Source organism: Emys orbicularis, chromosome 13 (assembly GCF_028017835.1).
Source record: "Emys orbicularis isolate rEmyOrb1 chromosome 13, rEmyOrb1.hap1, whole genome shotgun sequence".
Taxonomy (NCBI): Eukaryota; Metazoa; Chordata; order Testudines; family Emydidae; genus Emys; species Emys orbicularis.
Genome location: NC_088695.1, coordinates 7119693 through 7137648, shown reverse-complemented (window position 1 = coordinate 7137648; position 17956 = coordinate 7119693). Strand labels below are relative to the sequence as shown.

General features: G+C 51.0%; 1 protein-coding gene across 1 annotated transcript in view; it reads right to left on the bottom strand.

The window, feature by feature from the left end:
* Positions 1-14485, bottom strand: part of LOC135888227 (zinc finger protein 34-like) — a 114789-nt gene extending 100304 nt beyond the window's left edge. Inside the window, exons 1-3 of the mRNA XM_065416035.1 lie at positions 14359-14485; positions 13645-13758; positions 13026-13321 (exon numbers count right to left, since the gene is read on the bottom strand). Of these exons, the coding sequence (XP_065272107.1) occupies positions 13026-13321; positions 13645-13758; positions 14359-14485 (537 nt within the window). The remainder of the gene's footprint in view (positions 1-13025; positions 13322-13644; positions 13759-14358) is intronic.
* Positions 14486-17956: the final 3471 nt, after the last annotated feature.

Here is a 17956-nt window from a genome sequence, read left to right as displayed (position 1 = left end):
AGTGATTCCACAGTACCATGGCTAGCATCAACTCTCGGAGCGGTGCACTGTGGGTAGCTATCCCACAGTCCCCCCAGTCTCCACTGCCCGTTGGAATTCTGGCTTAAGCTCCCAATGCCTGATGGGGCAAAAACATTGTCGCGGATGGTTTTGGGTACATGTCATCAGTCTCCCCTCCCTCCCTCCGTGTAAGCAACGGCAAACATGGATAACCCATGCAGACACCATAGCACTGCAAGCATGGAGCCCATTGAGATCACCGCAGCAGTTGTGAGCATTGTAAACACCTTGCGCATTATCCTGCAGAATGTGCAGAACCTGGCAAGGAGGCGACGCCAGCGTGATGACGATAGTGATGAGGACATGGACACAGACTTCCCTCAAAGCACGGGATGTGGCGATTGGGACATCATGGCGGCATTGGGGCAGGTTCATACCATGGAACGCTGATTCTGGGCCCAGTAAAGAAGCACAGACTGGTGGGACCGCATAGTGTTGCAGGTATGGGATGATTCCCAGTGGCTGCGAAACATTCGCATGAGTAGGGCCACTTTCATGGAACTTTGTGACTTGCTTCCCGCGCCCTGAAGCACAAGAATACCAAGACGAGAGCAGCCCTGACAGTTGATAAGCGAGTGGCGATAGCCCTGTGGAAGCTTGCAACGCCAGACAGCTACCGGTCAGTTGGGAATCAATTTGGAGTGGGCAAATCTACTGTGGGGGCTGCTGTGGTCCAAGTAGCCAACGCAATCAATAACCTTCTGCTATCAAGGGTAGTGACTCTGGGAAATGTGCAGGTCATAGTAGGTGGCTTTGCTGCAATGGGATTCCCTAACTCTGGTGGGGCGCTAGACGGAACACATATCCCTGTCTTGGGACTGGACCAACTTGGCAACCAATACGTAAACCGCAAGGGGTACTTTTCAATGGTGCTGCAAGCACTGGTGGATCACAAGGGATGTTTCACCAACATCAACGTGGGATGGCTGGGAAAGGTGCATGACGATCGCATCTTCAGGAACTCTGGTCTGTTTGAACAGCTGCAGGAAGGGACTTACTTCCCAGATCAGAAAATTACTGTTTGGGATGTTCAAATGCCAATAGTTACCCTCGGAGACCCAGCCTACCCCTTGCTCCCATGGCTCATGAAGCTGTACACAGGCACCCTGAACAATAATAAGGAGCAGTTCAACTATAGACTGAGCAAGTGCAGAATGGTGGTAGAATGTGCATTTGGACATTTAAAAGCTCACTGGTGCAGTTTACTGACTCGGTTAGACCTCAGCGAAACCAATATTCCCATCATTATTAGTGCTTGCTGTGTGCTCCACAATCTCTGTGAGAGTAAGGGGGAGACGTTTATGGCAGGGTGGGAGGTTGAGGCAAATCGCCTGGCGGCCCATTTCGCACAGCCAGACACAAGGGCAATTAGAAGAGCACAGCTGGACATGCTGCACGTCAGAGAAGCTTTGAAAACCAGTTTCATGACTGGCCAGGCTACGGTGTGACAGTTCTGTTTGTTTCTCCTTGATGCAAACCCGCCCCCTTGGTTGACTCTAGTTCCCTGTAAGCCAACCACCCTCCCCCATTCCATCACCGCTTGCAAAGGAAATAAAGTCACTATCGTTTCAAAACCATGTATTCTTTATTAATTGATTAAAAAAATAGGGAGATAACTCACAAGGTAGCCCGGGTGGGGTGGGGTGGGGGGAGGAGAGAAGCACCGGGTGGGGTGGTGGATGAGGGGAGGAGGGAAGGACAAGGCCACACTACAAATCAAAGCTTATTGAATGCCAGCCTTCTGTTTCTTGGGCAATCCTCTGGGGTGGAGTGGCTGGGTGCCTGGAGCCTTCCCCCCTTCCCCCACGTTCTTGGGCGTCTGGGTGAGGAGGATATGGAACTTGGGGAGGAGGGCAGGCGGTTATACAGGGGCTGCAGCGGCGGTCTGTGCTCTTGCTGCCTTTCCCACATCAGCTCCACCAGACACCTGAGCATGTCCGTTTGCTCCCCCATTAACCTGAGCATCGCATCCTGCCTCCTCTCATTGCACTCACTTAATGCTTTCCTGGACTCTGCCATTGTTTGCCTCCACACATTCAACTGTGCTCTATCAGTGCGGGAGCTCGGAAAACATGTCATCGCGAGTGCGGGGTTTTTTTTGCCTTGTAATCTGCTATAACCTCTGGGACGGAGATAATAGAGGGAGCGTAGAAACATTTGCACCTGCGGGAGGAAAAAAAGGGAAAGTAGAATTTTAAAAGATAAATTTCAGAAAACAAAAGGGAGACTCTTTCACAGTGAATCAAGCAATTCTCAGCAGACAGCACATGTGCTTTAGGTACAAGGTCGCATTTTGCCTTTTATATCGAGTGCCTGCCGGTATGGTGTGAGACATCACACATGGCTGGGCAACAGAATTCGGTTTGCAGGCAGCCATGGTAAGCCAGAGGGTACGCGGGGTTGGCTTCTTCCGCCTTCATAACATGTTGGAATGCTTTCGAACTGCGGCGCCCTCCTTTCCCATACCAAGCAATGCCTGTTGGGTTGGCCATTTAAAAGGAGGGGCTGCGGTTTTCGGGTGGATGTGCAGCACAAACCCTCCCCCCACCCAATTCTCTGGGATGATCCCTTCACCCCTTCCCCCACCGCGTGGCTATTATCAGGGATGATCCCTTTCAGCCAAACGCAAACAGCTCAGTATGAACAGACTCCTCTGACTGTCCCCTTAAACAAATTCCCCTATTTCAACCTGGTGACCATGAATGATATCACTCTCCTGAGGCTAACACAGAGATAAAGACTGAATGTTGCTTGAATGCAACCAAAGTCCAAGACCATTCGCTGCCATGCTTTGTCCTGCAATGATTCCAGAATACTTGCTACTGGCTTGGCGTGGTAAAGTGTCCTACCATGGAGCCCTATCCAGAAACCTTCTACAAAGGCTTTCAGAGTACCTCCAGGAGAGCTTCATGGAGATGTCCCTGGAGGATTCCTGCTCCATCCCCAGACAAGTTAACAGACTTTTCCAGGAGCTGTACTGGCTGTGAATGCATCCCAAGTCTTCAGGGCAAATGAATCATTAAACACACTTGCTTTTAAACCCTGTAGTGCAGTGGTCCCCAACCTTTTCCATGTGGCGGGCACCAGACAACTAGCCACCGAGGACTGTGGCTGCCGGACAAGCAGCTGCCAAAATGCTGCCGAGAAGTGGTAACATCAAGAGGCGTCGCTGCCGAAATGCCACAGAAAATTGGCGGCATTTCGGCAGCAGCACTTCTCGGCAGCATTTTGGCGGCTGCTTCTCCGGCGGCCAGTAGGTGGGCGCACATAGATGCCCTGGCGGGCGCCATGGTGCCTGTGGGCACCGCATTGGGGACCCCTGCTGTAGTGTATTTACAAAGGTACACTCATCAGAGGTGCCTTCGCCGGCTTCATGGTCTGGGAGCACGCCTTCGGAGGGTATGGCTCCAGGGTGATTAAAAGTTCCTGGCTGCCAGGGAGAATGGATTCGCTGCTTGCCTGCTGTGCATTTTCCTCCTCCTCCTCCTCCTCCTCCTCATCCACAAAATCCTCCTCCCTTTTCTGAGACTCCCCCCTTGCAGGTGTCCACGGACAGTGGTGGGGTAGTGGTAGGGTCCCCCCACCCCCCAAGGGTGGCATATTTGTAGAAATTTTGGTGGTGCCCAGTACCGGCCCCTGCCCAAACTCCACCCCCAACTCCTCCCCCCCCACCTGCCCAAGACTCTGGGAGGGAGTTTGGATGAGGGAGGAGGTCTGGGGTGCAGGCCCTAGGCTGGGGCAGGGGTGCAGACTCTGGGAGGGAGTTTGGGGATGGGAGGGGTGCAGAGGGATGCGGTGCAGGGGTGAGGGTGGTGGGGTGTGGCTGCAGATGTGGGGTTTGGAGGGTGGGAGGGGCTCAGGGTGAGAGTAGGGGTGTAGGGGTGAGGGCTCTGGATGGGATTGGGTATAAGGTGTTTGGGGTGCTGGACGGGCTCAGGGCTAGGGTAGAGGGTTGAGGGTGTGGTGGGGGGGTGAAAGCTATGACTGGGGGTGTGGACTCTGGGTGGGGCAGGGCTGGGGATGAGTTTGGGCTGCAGGCAGGCTGCTCCGGGACAGGGGCCAGAGAGGAGGACTCCCCCCAGCCCTTTCCCTGCCAGCAGCAATGAGCTCTGGGGGAGGAGTCCCCCTTTCCTGACCCCCCAGCAGCACACTCACCCCCACCACTATCACTGCATGTGCTCCTAGGGCCCATCTCAGGTCCAGGAATCTCCCTTGCCTCCCCCGTGGTGGGTGCCGGGTGGTGCTGCGTGCGCCTCCTCCCCCGCTGTTGCCCCTGACTGTAGCCTCACTGGGGGTGAGGGATGGGGCTGCCTCCTTGCCCAGCATGGGGCAGGAGCAGTGATTGTGGGTGGGAGGGCGGGGGCTGAGCTGCTGGAGGGTCCTGCCGGAAAAGTCAAGGGTTTGAGGGGGAAGGGCAGGCTCAGAGTCAGTCTGCCCTGGCAGTGGAGTAGGGGGGCACTAGGACCCTGAGGCAGCAGTTGCTGCAGGGAAGCAGCATGGAGGAGACAAAGGGTATGTCTACACTACGAGAGTAGTTCGATTTTACTTAAATCGAATATGTGGAATTGATATTATAAAGTCGAACGTGTGTATCCACACTAAGGACAGTAATTCGACTTTGTGAGTCCACACTAATGGGGCAAGCATCGACATTGGAAGCGGTGCACTGTGGGCAGCTATCCCACAGTTCCCGCAGTCCCCGCTGCCCATTGGAATTCTGGGTCGAGCCCCCAATGCCTTCTGGGGAAAAAAATGTGTCGAGGGTGGTTTTGGGTAACTGTCGTCATCCAACCGTCACTCCCGCCCTCCCTCCCTGAAAGCGCCGGCGGGCAATCAGTTCGCGCACTTTTCTGGTCAGTGACAGCGCGGACGCCACAGCACTGCGAGCATGGAGCCCGCTGCGACCATCGCTGCAGTTATGGCCGTTGTCAACACCTCGCACCTTATCATCCACCTTTCCCAGAGGCAGATGCTGAGAAATCGGGCGAGGAGGCTACGGCAGAGCGGTGAGGACCTGAAGTCTGAGAGTGGCACAGATCTGTCACAAAGCACGGGACCCCGCGCCGAGGACATCATGGTGGCAATGGGTCATGTTGATGCTGTGGAACGGCGATTCTGGGCCCGGGAAACAAGCACGGACTGGTGGGACCGCATAGTGCTGCAGGTCTGGGATGAATCACAGTGGCTGCGAAACTTTTGCATGCGGAAGGGAACTTTCCTGGAACTTTGTGAGTTGCTGTCCCCTGCCCTGAAGCACAAGGACACCTGGATGCGAGCAGCCCTGACTGTCCAGAAGCGAGTGGCCATAGCCCTCTGGAAGCTTGCAACGCCAGACAGCTACCGGTCAGTCGCGAACCACTTTGGCGTGGGCAAATCTACCGTGGGGGTTGCTGTGATGCAAGTAGCCAACGTAATCGTTGAGGTACTGCTGTCAACGGTAGTGACCCTGGGAAACGTGGAGGTCATCATAGATGGCTTCACCACGATGGGATTCCCAAACTGCGGTGGGGCTATAGATGGAACTCACATCCCTATCCTGGGACCGGACCACCAGGCCAGCCAGTACATTAACCGAAAGGGCTACTTTTCAATGGTGCTGCAAGCACTGGTGGACCATAGGGGACGTTTTACAAACATCAACGTCGGATGGCCGGGCAAGGTTCATGACGCTCGTGTTTTCAGGAACTCTGGTCTGTTTAGACGGCTGCAGGAAGGTATTTACTTCCCGGACCACAAAATAACTGTTGGAGATGTGCAGATGCCTATAGTGATCCTCGGGGACCCAGCCTACCCGCTAATGCCCTGGCTCATGAAGCCCTATACAGGCGCCCTGGACAGTGAAAAAGAACTCTTCAACTACCGGCTGAGCAAGTGCAGAATGGTGGCGGAGTGTGGTTTTGGACATCTCAAGGGGAGATGGAGAAGCTTACTGACTCGCTCTGATTTCAGCGAAACCAATATCCCCATTGTTATTGCAGCTTGCTGTGTGCTCCACAATCTGTGTGAGAGCAAGGGGGAGACCTTTATGGCGGGGTGGGAGGTTGAGACAAATAGCCTGGCTGCTGATTACGCCCAGCCAGACAGCCGTGCGATTAGAAGAGCACAGCGGGACGCGCTGTGCATCCGGGAGGCTTTGAAAGCTAGGTTCCGGAGTGAGCAGGGTAACCTGTGACTATGAAGTTTGTTTACAGAGAAGCTGAACCTGGCCCCGTTTCTTTACCCAGTGAATGTTCACTATCCTCTCCAGTCACATACCCCGTTCACCCCCTTCCAACACACGTTTAAAAATAAAATCACTGGAAATTTGTTAATGAACACCATTTTCTTTATTACTGTTTTCGTGGTAAAGTGTTGAAACTGGCACGCAGACTGTGGTGGGGAGCGGGTGTAGTGTAGTGATGCAAAGGACGCTTCTAAACTCGAGGAATGACAGGCTCCTGCTCCTAGAGCGGTCCGCACTGGTGGACTGGTTGTTTCAACGGAGCCTGCCACCCCTCCTGTTCGGGACTCTGTGTGTGGGGGCTATGTGACTTTGTGGCAGGGGGAGGACGGTTACAGATCCCCTGCTGCGTGGCTCTGTGATCCAGGATAAGGACCGCTGCATAAGATCTCTAACCGCCCTCCCCCGCCACAAAGTCACATAGCCCCCCACACACACACACAGAACATGAAAACCACCTCCCAGACTGACCAGGGTAACTAGTGACTGCAATGTGTGTGTGCCCTGCTGCTGAACCTGCCCCCGCGTCTGTACCCTGGTAAAGGTGACTGTCCTGTCCAATTACCAACCCCCTTCCCCCCCTTCAAACAGACTCTCCTCTAAAAGAACATGATGGAAACAGTAATTAACAGAAACATATTTTTTATTAGCAACTACACATGAAACTGGGGGATGAAACTGGGACGGGGGCTTGGGTGAGGCGGGAAGGAAAGGACTTATCAAATTTTGGGGAATGACAGCCTTCTGCTACTTGAGCAGTCTGCAGGGGTGGAGTGAGAGTTTTCACGGACTCTGCTGCCCCTCCTTCTTGGGACTTTGGGTGAGGGGGGTATGGGACTTTGTGGCGGGGGAGGGCGGTTAGAGATAGACTGCAGCAGGGCTCTGTCCTCCTGCCTCTGGTCCTGCAGAACATCCACAAGGCGCCGGAGCGTGTCCGTTTGCTCCCTCATTAGTCCAAGCAGCGTTTGAGTCGCCTGCTGGTCTTCCTGCCGCCACCTCTCCTCCCGTTCAATGTGTGATCTATGGATTTGGGACAAGTTCTCCCTCCACTGGGTCTGCTGGGCTGCCTGGGCTCGGGAGCAGCCCATAAGTTCCGAGAACATGTCATCCCGTGTCCTCTTCTTTCTACGCCTAATCTGCGCTAGCCTCTGGGAGTGTGATGCCAGGGTAGGTCGGGAGACAGTCGCAGCTGTGGGATGGGGAAAAGGGAGTGAATTCCTCAGAAAGATAAATTTTGTTGGGAACAAAGAACATAGTCTTTCTCTGTGAACAAGACCATGCACAGCACCTATCACATGCGCACTCAGGACAAGGTCGAATTTTTGGCCTTCGCATTCAGTGCCTGGGGTCTTGCAGTGCAGATCACACAAGCGGGGCAGGACAGCAGAATTTTGGTAGCAGGCTGACATGGTAAGCCATAGACTTGTGGCTGCTTAAAACTTTAATAATAGCACTGGCCTCCTTTCACGTTCAAAGCAATGCTCCTAGCGTCGGCCAGTTCCTGCTGATAGCAATCCGGCAAGCATGAACTCTGCCCCTGTCCCACCCCCTCGCGGCTGTCCCAGGGAAAGATCCCTGTATGCTGCCCCTCTCCCGCCTCCACCGCGTGGCTGTAAACCGCCGGTTACAGTTCTGTAAAGGAACAGGCAAGCAGTCCCAATACTAACATTCCCCTACCTAATTCAAAGCAGGTCACCATGAGCGACATCACTCTGATGAGGATTTCAGAGACCGAGAAAGAAAGGATGCTTCGGGAAAGCCTGCAAAGACCAGGGCCGTATGCCACCATGCTCTGCAAGGCAATGATCCCCGAGTACTTGCTTATCTCCTGGCGCGGAAACGTTTCCTACTACAGAGGACATAATAAGGCCGCTCTCCCAAGGAACCTCATGCAAAGGATTTCCAATTACCTCCAGGAGAGCTTCATGGAGATGTCCCATGAGGATTTCAGCTCTATCCCCGGACATATAGACCGGATTTTACTGTAGCTGCACTGGCAAGGACTAAACAGTAGAGTGCCTAGGGCAAACCAATCATGCTAAACCGGACATTGTTAGATTTTTTTGCAGTAGTTGCACTGCCAAGGACTGAAACGTTAAGCGCCTAGGGCAAACTAATCATGAAAAACCCATTGTTAATATTGTTAATATTCCTGTTCTGTTCAAAATAAATGTTTACATGTTTAAAACACTTACCGACTGATCCTTCCCCTGATTCTGTGTCCGGGTTAACGCCTGGGGACAGTTGGTAGGGGATCTCTGTAAGGGTGATGAAGAGATCCTGGCTGTCGGGAAAATCAGCGTTGTAAGCGCTGTCGACTGCCTTGTCCTCCTCATCTCCTTCCTCATCTTCCCCGTCCACTAACATCTCCGAGGAACCGGCCGTCGACAATATCCCATCCTCAGAGTCCAGGGTCAGTGGTGGGGTAGTGGTGGCGGCCGCACCTAGGATGGAATGCAGTGCCTTGTAGAAACGGGATGTCTGGGGCTGGGATCCGGAGCGTCCGTTTGCCTCTTTGGTCTTCTGGTAGCCTTGTCTCAGCTCCTTGATTTTCACGCGGCACTGCGTTGCATCCCAGCTGTATCCTCTCTCTGCCATGGCTTTTGAGATCTTCTCGTAGATCTTTGCATTCCGTCTTTTGGAGCGCAGCTCGGAAAGCACGGACTCATTGCCCCACACAGCGATCAGATCCAAGACTTCCCGATCAGTCCATGCTGGGGCCCTCTTTCTATTCTGAAATTGCATGGCCATCTCTGCTGGAGAGCTCTGCATCGTTGCCAGTGCTGCTGAGCTCGCCACGATGTCCAAACAGGAAGTGAGATTCAAACTGGCCAGACAGGAAAAGGAATTCAAATTTTCCTGGGGCTTTTCCTGTGTGGCTGGTCAGAGCATCCAAGCTCGGACTGCTGTCCAGAGCGTCCACAGAGTGGTGCACTGTGGGATAGCTCCCGGAGCTATTACCGTCGATTTCCATCCACATCTAGCCTAATTCGACATGGCCATGTCGAATTTAGCGCTACTCCCCTCGTTGGGGAGGAGTACAGAAGTCGAATTTAAGAGACCTCTATGTCGAACTAAATAGCTTCGTTGTGTGGACGGGTGCAGAGTTAATTCGATGTAACGCTGCTAAATTCGACATAAACTCCTAGTGTAGACCAGGCCAAAGACAGAGACACTCTGCTCCGGGGCCCAGGAAAGGCGAGCGGGGGGGACAGGGGTAGCAAGTTGGGGCCACAGGACACTCAGGGGAGACGCAGGTGGGGCTGGGGGGGGTGCCCCGGCCCCAAATTTTGGTGGAGCTCGGCCCCTGGTTCTGAATATTGCTGGTGCCCGAGCACCACGTGGATATGGAACTCGCCGCCTATGTCCCCCCCTAGAATTTCATGCAGCTGATCAAAGTAGTGGTATGTATGGGGCTCTGACCTGGAGCGACCGTTTGCCTCCTTTGTTTTTTAGGAGCTCCTTAATTTTCACGCGGCACTGCTGTGTGTCCCTGGTGTAGCCTGTCCACCATGCCCTGTGCGATTTTGGCATATATATCAGCATTTCGACTTTTTGAACGGAGTTCTGCCTGCACAGATTCTTCTCCCCATACAGCAATCAGATCCAGTGTCTCCCATTCAGTCCATGCTGGAGCTCATTTGCGATTCTGGAACTTCCTGTGAGTGTGGAGTGCAGAGCCCTGGGAGGATCCCCTCTGCCTGTGGCAGCTGGAGAGCTGTGGGGCATTTCCCACCCTGGACTTGATGGCTGGGGAGGTGTGGGGGATTTCTCCCTCACCGGTGGGGACTGGGGAGCCACGGGATATTCCCCCATGTTATCTGGGACTGCAGAGCCACGGGGGATAATGCAAGGCCCGCAGACACTGGGCAGCCGCGAGGGACAACCCTCTCTTGTCTGTGGGGCCAGGAGAACCACGGGGGGATCCCCAATGCCCACAGAGACTGGATTCCCCCACACCCATGGGGAATAGGGAGCTTCAAAAGATTTCCTCCCTGCACCTTGCACTATAAAGCTGGGGACAGATTTCCGAGGGGGATTCCCAACCCCATGACCTCTGGAGAGGTTTAAGGGGGATTTCCCCCCATCTGCAGGGCCTGGGGAGCTGCAGGGAACTCCCCAAAGCCCAGGGGGGACTGGGGAGCAACAGGGGATTCCCCCATGCCCCCAGCCTCTGGGGAGCTACTCGGGATTCCCCCCGCATCCGCGGGCCCTTGGGAACTCCAGTAGTCCCAGGCACGCATGGTGACTGGAGAACTGAGATGGATCCCACAATCCCCGCGGGTAGTGGGGAACCGAAGGGCATTCCCCAGTGCCCGGGAAGAGTGGGGAGTCATGGGCCCGCAAGAACTGGGGACCATTGGCGGACTCCCCCACCTCGGTTGGTGGTGGCTTGCGAGCTACGGGGGTGTTTCACGATGGTTGAATGAAACTTTCCCCACACACAAAGCATTTATTACGTTGTGACCAGGGTCCCAGGGGCAACACTGAGATTGCTCAATTAGGGCAAACTGCAAAGAATGGAACCGACAATCCTCAAAACTGGTGGCTAGTCCAATACTTAGATTCTCCAAGCCAGCAACAAAACAGCTTCTACAATACCTTACTGGCTACACAGAGGAAAAAGCACAGCTTGAAGCAACCCAGCCTTGGGCTCCCTCCCAGACAGCCCAGTTAACATGATGGGGATTACTGAAAATCTTATTCATCACATTAAAAAGTCCCACCAATCTCAAAGGATCCAATATATTATCCACCAAGTTAAGGAATACTTCAGTTCTTACCCAAATATACTCTTACAGCCAATTCTTATTAACTCAACTAAGATTTATTAAAAGAAGAAAAGAGAGAGTGTGTGTTGGTTAAACGATCATTATACATACAGACATGCATAGAGTCGTTCGGCCAGTTTCATTGTAGAGATGATGCTTTAGAATTGCAAAGAGTCCTTTACAGAATCATTTCATCAAGTTCTAGTCCAATGTCCAATTTCAATGTCAGGGCAATCCAGACAGGACTGCAGATCCCCGTCTTCTGACTCACACTCCCCCTGTATAAAGGTTAGGCAGATCAGAAAAGAAAGGATCATTTTTGCAGCGTCTCGACAGCACACAGTCCTTGGCTGAACAATAGGATTTTGAAGTTGTCACGGAGTGGGGGGGGACACAAGGCCCTGCACCCCCGGCTTCCTGCGATTCACCATGACTCTCAGCCAGCCAGTAAAGCAGAAGGTTTATTTAAATGACAGGAACACAGTCCAAGGCAGGTCTTGCAGGCACAGACAACAGGACCCCCTCAGTTAGGTCCATCTTGGGGTCCCAGGGGCACCACAGCCCCGTTGGGGGGTCAGAACCCCGTCTTGGCTCTCCTCCATTACCAGCCAGCTCCTGACCAACCCCAACTCCCTCCAGCGTCTCTCACCCCTCCTCCCCCGGCTCCTCCCCCAGCCTTTGTCCAGTTTCCTAGGCAGAGGTGTCACCTAGCTCCAACCACCTTCCTGGGTTCTCATGTTACATGCTCAGGCCAGTCTCCTATCCCCCAATGCAGACTGTCCCAGCCAAACTCCCCACTCAGCATTCAAAGACCACATTAAGAACAGTCCCAGTTCGTCACAGAAGTAACCTTCTATTTCCTAAACATCACTGGTAATTAATTACATGGATTAACATGAGGTGATTCTCCATAAAGCAGTTCATAGACAGTTTACCACAAACTTTCAGGAGATAAACAATGACATTATTACAACCAAGTTTTGTCTAAATGTTAATATTCCCTTTTGATCTCTGAATTCACAGAATACAGCCCTAGACAGGAACCGTTTATTTCCATTGTTAACCTCTAACAAGATACAGCTAAACAAAGACAACTTAAGTTACCATCTTCTTCCATGTCTTTAACAATACACGTTTACCTCTCGAAGCTCTAGTTTGTCTAAGGAGGACACACTTTTCTAACGTGTCTCTAAAGGTTGAATCTAGGAATTACATGCAATTTCCTTAACACCTTCTGTCTCTGTGTCAGAGAAGTTTAGCTCCTGTGTCGATTCTCCCATGTTTAATGAGGTGTGATCTTTGTGTGAAATTTCCCCAGGGTCCAAGCACTTGTGGGGTCTCTCTCCTGTGTGGATTGACTGATGTCTAACAAGGTGTGACCTACACATTAGACCTTTTCCACAGTCTAAGCACTTGTAAGGTCTCTCTCCTGTGTGGATTCTCTGATGTATAACAAGGACTGACCTCCATGTGAAACTTTTCCCACAGTCTAAACACTTATGGGGTCTCTCTCCTGTGTGGATTGCCTGATGTCTAACAAGGTCTGACCTACATGTGAAACTTATCCCACAGTCCATGCACTTGTGGGGTCTCTCTCCTGTGTGGATTGCCTGATGTCTAACAAGAACTGACCTCCAACTGAAACTTTTCCCACAATCCAAGCACTTATGGGGTCTCTCTCCTGTGTGGATTGCCTGATGATTAACAAGGACTGATTTCCAGTTGAAACTTTTCCCACAGGCTAAGCACTTATGGGGTCTCTCTCCTTTGTGGCTTAGCTGATGTCTAATTAGTTCTGACTTCCAAATGAAACATTTCCCGCACTCGGGGCATTGAGAGGGTTTCTCTCTTCTGTGGCTTCTCCCATGATTACTCAGGGCTGAGCGATTATTGAAGCTTTCCCCACAGTCCAAGCATTGAAGGGGTTTCTCTCCAGTATGGATTGTCCGAAGTGTCGCAAGCTGTGATCTTACAATGAATCCTTTTCCACAGTTGAGGCACTGATAGGGTTTCTCCTCCTTGGGGTTTATCTGCTGGGTTGTGGGATCCTTGTCTCCTCCCCCACATTTAATAGATTCATCCACTTTCTTCCTTGGGTGGTTTCCCTGCAGCCTCTCTGACCTGTGCCAATTTCCCCAGGCTTCTTCGTGATCGAAGCACTGGAAAAAATTCCCTTCAGCTCTTCCCACAAATGTCCCCTGTGGTTCCACTTTCCCAGGGACTTCCTCATGATGATTCCCTTCCTCCTTCTCACTCATCGCCTCATCACCTGGTGGGAGAGAGACAATCCAGACAGGAATCATTGTGCTGCGGAGAAGGAGGAATAGCACAGGAAAACCCAGCTCACTAAATCTGGGAAGAATCAGTAATTGGATTCTGATTCCACATCCCACACAAACATTCACAGGGAAGGAGAGACAGGAAGGAAACTCCTGCAGCTAAGAGGGTGGGTGGAAAGCCGTGAGCAATATCTGCTGACTACAGTGCTGCCCTGGGTAAGATGAGGAAGAACTGAGGGCATTACTCACACCACATTTTTAGGATTCTCAACTTTTTCTTCATTCCCCAGATGATTTCTGTGTCAGTCCTCACCTGTGTGATCGCCTCTCAGGCTCTCTCTTTCCTCGGAGGCCTGGAGATCCGGGACCCATGGCTCTTCCCCTCGTCCCAGGCGGGAGATCAGCTCAGGTTTGGGAATGGGGAATCCTGCGCAGGGGGTGGAAATCAGACAGATCAGGGTGCATGGAGGATTGAGAGCGCATCTGTCACAAAGGACATCCTGTGAGCGGAACGTGTCCCTGTGCTCTGCTGGGGAACATGGAACCCAAGAGGACAGGAACGTGGTCGCTGAGCCCTCTTGGGAGAGGCAGACGTCTGGGGAGGTGACGGGAATTTTTACACTCTCATTAGGTGTTCCCAAGATCTGCGCAGCCTAGGGGCCTTGCTGACTCACACACAGCTCTCGCATGAAACCTCTGCCTATTTCTAAGCCTTCCCAGTGGCTGGAGCTATTCCCAAGAAGGGAGGTAAATAAGGATTTGGTGTGTATGGGAATCAATACATAAAGGACAATGAATTAATTCTGCCCCTTTGAAAGCTGGAGGGGTGGGGATGAGCTAGATGTCCATTAAGTTTTGACACCGTGTCTCACTGGAGAGGGCGCAGAGATGCAAGTCTCTCTCACACAGCAGCTGTTCATTACGCAAAACATTCCCCTTGGATCTAACTGATCAGGGAAGAACCTGACCAGATTCATACATACAAACTCAACGGCTTCTAATAACCGAGGGGATGGGAATCCCTTACCCAGCGAGATCACAGTCTTGTAGTTCTCCTGCATGACGTCCCTGTAGAGGGCTCTCTGAGCAGGGTCCAGCAGAGCCCCCTGCTCCTGGGTGAAATACACAGCCACCTCCTCGAAGGTCGCCGGCATCTGCAACAAGAGTCCCCCACTGAGCACCTGCTGCCCCAGCCACAGTCTCGCTAGTCATGTGGGAGAAAGCATAAAGAAATGGAAGCTCTGGGAGGGCCAGAATAGCAGAATCCCACCCCCACCCTGCTCAGAGCAGCCAGGAGGCTTCATGGGGTGGGAGAAGGTGAGAGCTCCTTGTCCCCCCCAGCACACGGAGCAGGGCAGGGTCTTCTCATTTCCCACACACCTGCCAGCCACAGGCTGATACTGGAAGCCGAGCTCTGAGCCAGGGACAGGAATCCCAAGAGCTTCCCTTTGTATTTCACAGTAGCCTCTGTTTAGTGGGTTCAGGCTCCATCCCTGTGCAGGGGGGTTGTGTCCTCTTTTTGAAATGGGCGAATGTCCCTCCCTCCCCATCACAAATGGTCCTACTCAGAAAATGAGTAGGTTTCTCACACCCTGTCTCCTTCCTCCCTCTCCCTCCCCCTACCCAGCAGCTCCCTGAAAATCCCCTACCTGAGCTGGCTCCATCACAGCCATTTCCCTTCCCTGTCTCCTAGAAAATGGGCTGATCTGGAGCGAAATGTGGACGTGATTCCTCAGCCTGTCAGGGCAGGAGGGGTGATGGGGGAGGTTACGGAAGGGACTTCGGTCCATGTCACACCCCGGTTCCCCCCAAGCTCTTTAGACCCTCCCAGTAACAGCATCTCTGAGCCAAATGCTAGAAAAAGAGCAGAATCAAAGGGGCCATTTTGAGGGATTGCCCCAATTTGCAGTGTAAACTCCTCTCCCTTAGCAATAGTCGGAGCCCTCTGGTGGCCACACCTGAAGAATGAGCTGCCCTGGACTCCCCCAGCAACTCCCAGGGAGAGGCAAGCAGAGGCTGATCCCATTGGCCCATCTGCACTCACCCCCTGCCAGAGCCAGCAGTGACTCTGGTCTGACTCCAGTGTGGCTGAGGTCTAAAACCTGCCTGGAAATCAGACCAGATCTAGGACAGCCCTGAACATTCAGGAATCAGAGCCCCAAAAATCATGAGTTTGTCTCTTTTAAAAAATCCAATGTAACCTGGGAGCAGTGTGTGTGCGGGAAGGGAGGGGGGTGCCTGTGGATAGTTCCCTTGTAACTAGGCACTGCCCGGGAAATGTAACGTAGACAGACAGCATTGTCTGTTACCTCTGTCGTACATCAGAATGCAGGGGCGGCCCTAGACTAGGTGCCCTAGGTGAACCATGCAATCGGTGCCCCCAACCCCAAACCCCAAGGGCAGATGTAGGCTGAGGATTTCCATAAACTGGGAAACATTTTGCCCCTTTTTCCCTTTTATCATTTTTTAAGTGTTTTCTTTTAAACAAAGGTGTAATTATTCAGTTTATCCGTCCACACTACTTTCCAACTAATGTTTCTGAGATCAGATAAAATAGAGACACGAAATTTTCAGAATAGATTTGTACATGAGAGCTAGATGATATTTCAGTCCAATTTCAAATAAAAATGTATTAAAATGTTAATTATAATTTTTATTATTACAAATCCAAAATCATCCATTACGCTAAATGGCTTTAACTTCCTTTACCACCACATCCAATATAGAAAGAAATAAGAAAACTCTTCAATGAGCTTTAACCTGTATTTACAAAACTCTGAATAAAAAACACATTGTGCTCTTAAAACATGACTTTTCTTGCTTTGAGTTTTGAAAATTCAGACACTAGTTCTTTTAGCCTTGGTCTACGGGGGGGGGAGGGGGAGGACTCGACATAAGGTATGCAACTTCAGCTACGTGAATACCTCAATCGACTTACCACAGCATCTTCATGGCATGGGGTCAACTGCCGCCGCTCCCCCATCGACTCCGCTTCCACCTCTTGTGGCAGTGGAGTATCAGAGTCGATGGCAGAGCGATCGATGATTGATTTATCGTGTCTAGACTAGACGCGATAAATCAACCCCCAATAGATCGATCACTACCCGCCAATCCAGTGGGTAGTGTAGACATACCCTTAGATCCAGTTTTCCAGCTATTTCATGCTCTATAGACATTGTTGCAAGTCCAGCAAGTCTCTCTTGCACCATTTTTAAAGCAGATAAGTTTTTATCAATTTTAACTTTGAGAAGCTACATTCCCCACTAGCTACAGTAACTGGCAAAATTAAAAGAATGCGTAGAGCTATAAAAATGTTTGGAAAACTGTCTGAGAGTTTATTTTCACAAACAAACTTCAGTACTTCTTCAGGAGTGGAATGTTTCTTAAGTTGGCATGAAAAAGCCTCAAGCTCACTACACAAATCTGTAGCATCTATGTCTTTTGAATTTTCATGAGTCAATGCCAACTCCAGTTTCATATAAAATTCTCTTATCTGTTTTGCTGTTTTCTTTTGCAAGCTGTGGATATCATATAGAAATCCAAGTACAGACTCTAGCTGCTGCATCTGTTGAAATCTTTTGTCAACCAAGTGAATAGCAGTATCAAGGACTGCAAAGTAGAAATTCACTTTGAACCTTTGTTTTGGGTTCTGAATGGGTATGTCTCATCCTTCATATGAAAATTGCTGTTTCTTTTGCGGAATGCGAACTGGCTCTGGCTCAAATTCTGTCGGAAAGTCTATTTCTTCAGCAAGCTCGAGTGAATCTACCAGTGTTCTTTCAAACCCTTCATCATTTCTGAATTCTTCCAGAATATTTTTAGTTTTCTGCAGTTTTTGATAGCAGAATGTATGCTCAGGTTCTTTTCCTGAAGCTGGTTACTAGTGAGGTTAATCTCGAAAAGGATATTATACCACAAAATGAGTGAAGTCACAAATCTGAACTTGGAAAGGCCACTTGCAAGAGCTTCTGCATCTGAATGTGCCATATTGCCAGATGATCCAGTAAAGGCAGTATCATCAGAAATTTCAATTAGGGCATCATAAATGTTTCCAAGTTCATAGTGAAGAGGCTTCAAAGCATCAATGCGACTCTCCCATCTTGTCTGATTAAGTTGTTTCGCAGTTAGAGAATTCACATGGCGAGTCAGAGTCTCCCAATGACGTGTTTAGCCTGAAAAAAACACAAACACATTGGACCAGGTCCAAGAAACTGCTTGCCTCCAAACAGCATCTAGCAGCATCACTGACAACCAAATTCAGAGAACGCGCATTGCAAGGAACGAAAAAGGCCCTAGGATTGATTTCCATCATTCTCCTTTGCACACCATTGTCTTTACCCTTCATATTACTCCCATTATCATAGACTTGGCCACGTAAGTTTTCAACAGATAATGACATTGTTTCAAGCTCTTATAGAATGGTTTCAGTCATAAATGCTCCAGTCATCTCCTTCAGTGGTACGAAACCCCAAAAATGTTCCTTTTTGAGCACTTCCAACATTATCTTTATCTGCAGACTTTTCCATACCCACAAAACGAATGATCATCGTCATTTGTTCAATAAGACTCACATCTGGTGTACAGTTCAGTATTATTGAAAAGTATTTTGCAGAAAGGGCAGCTTC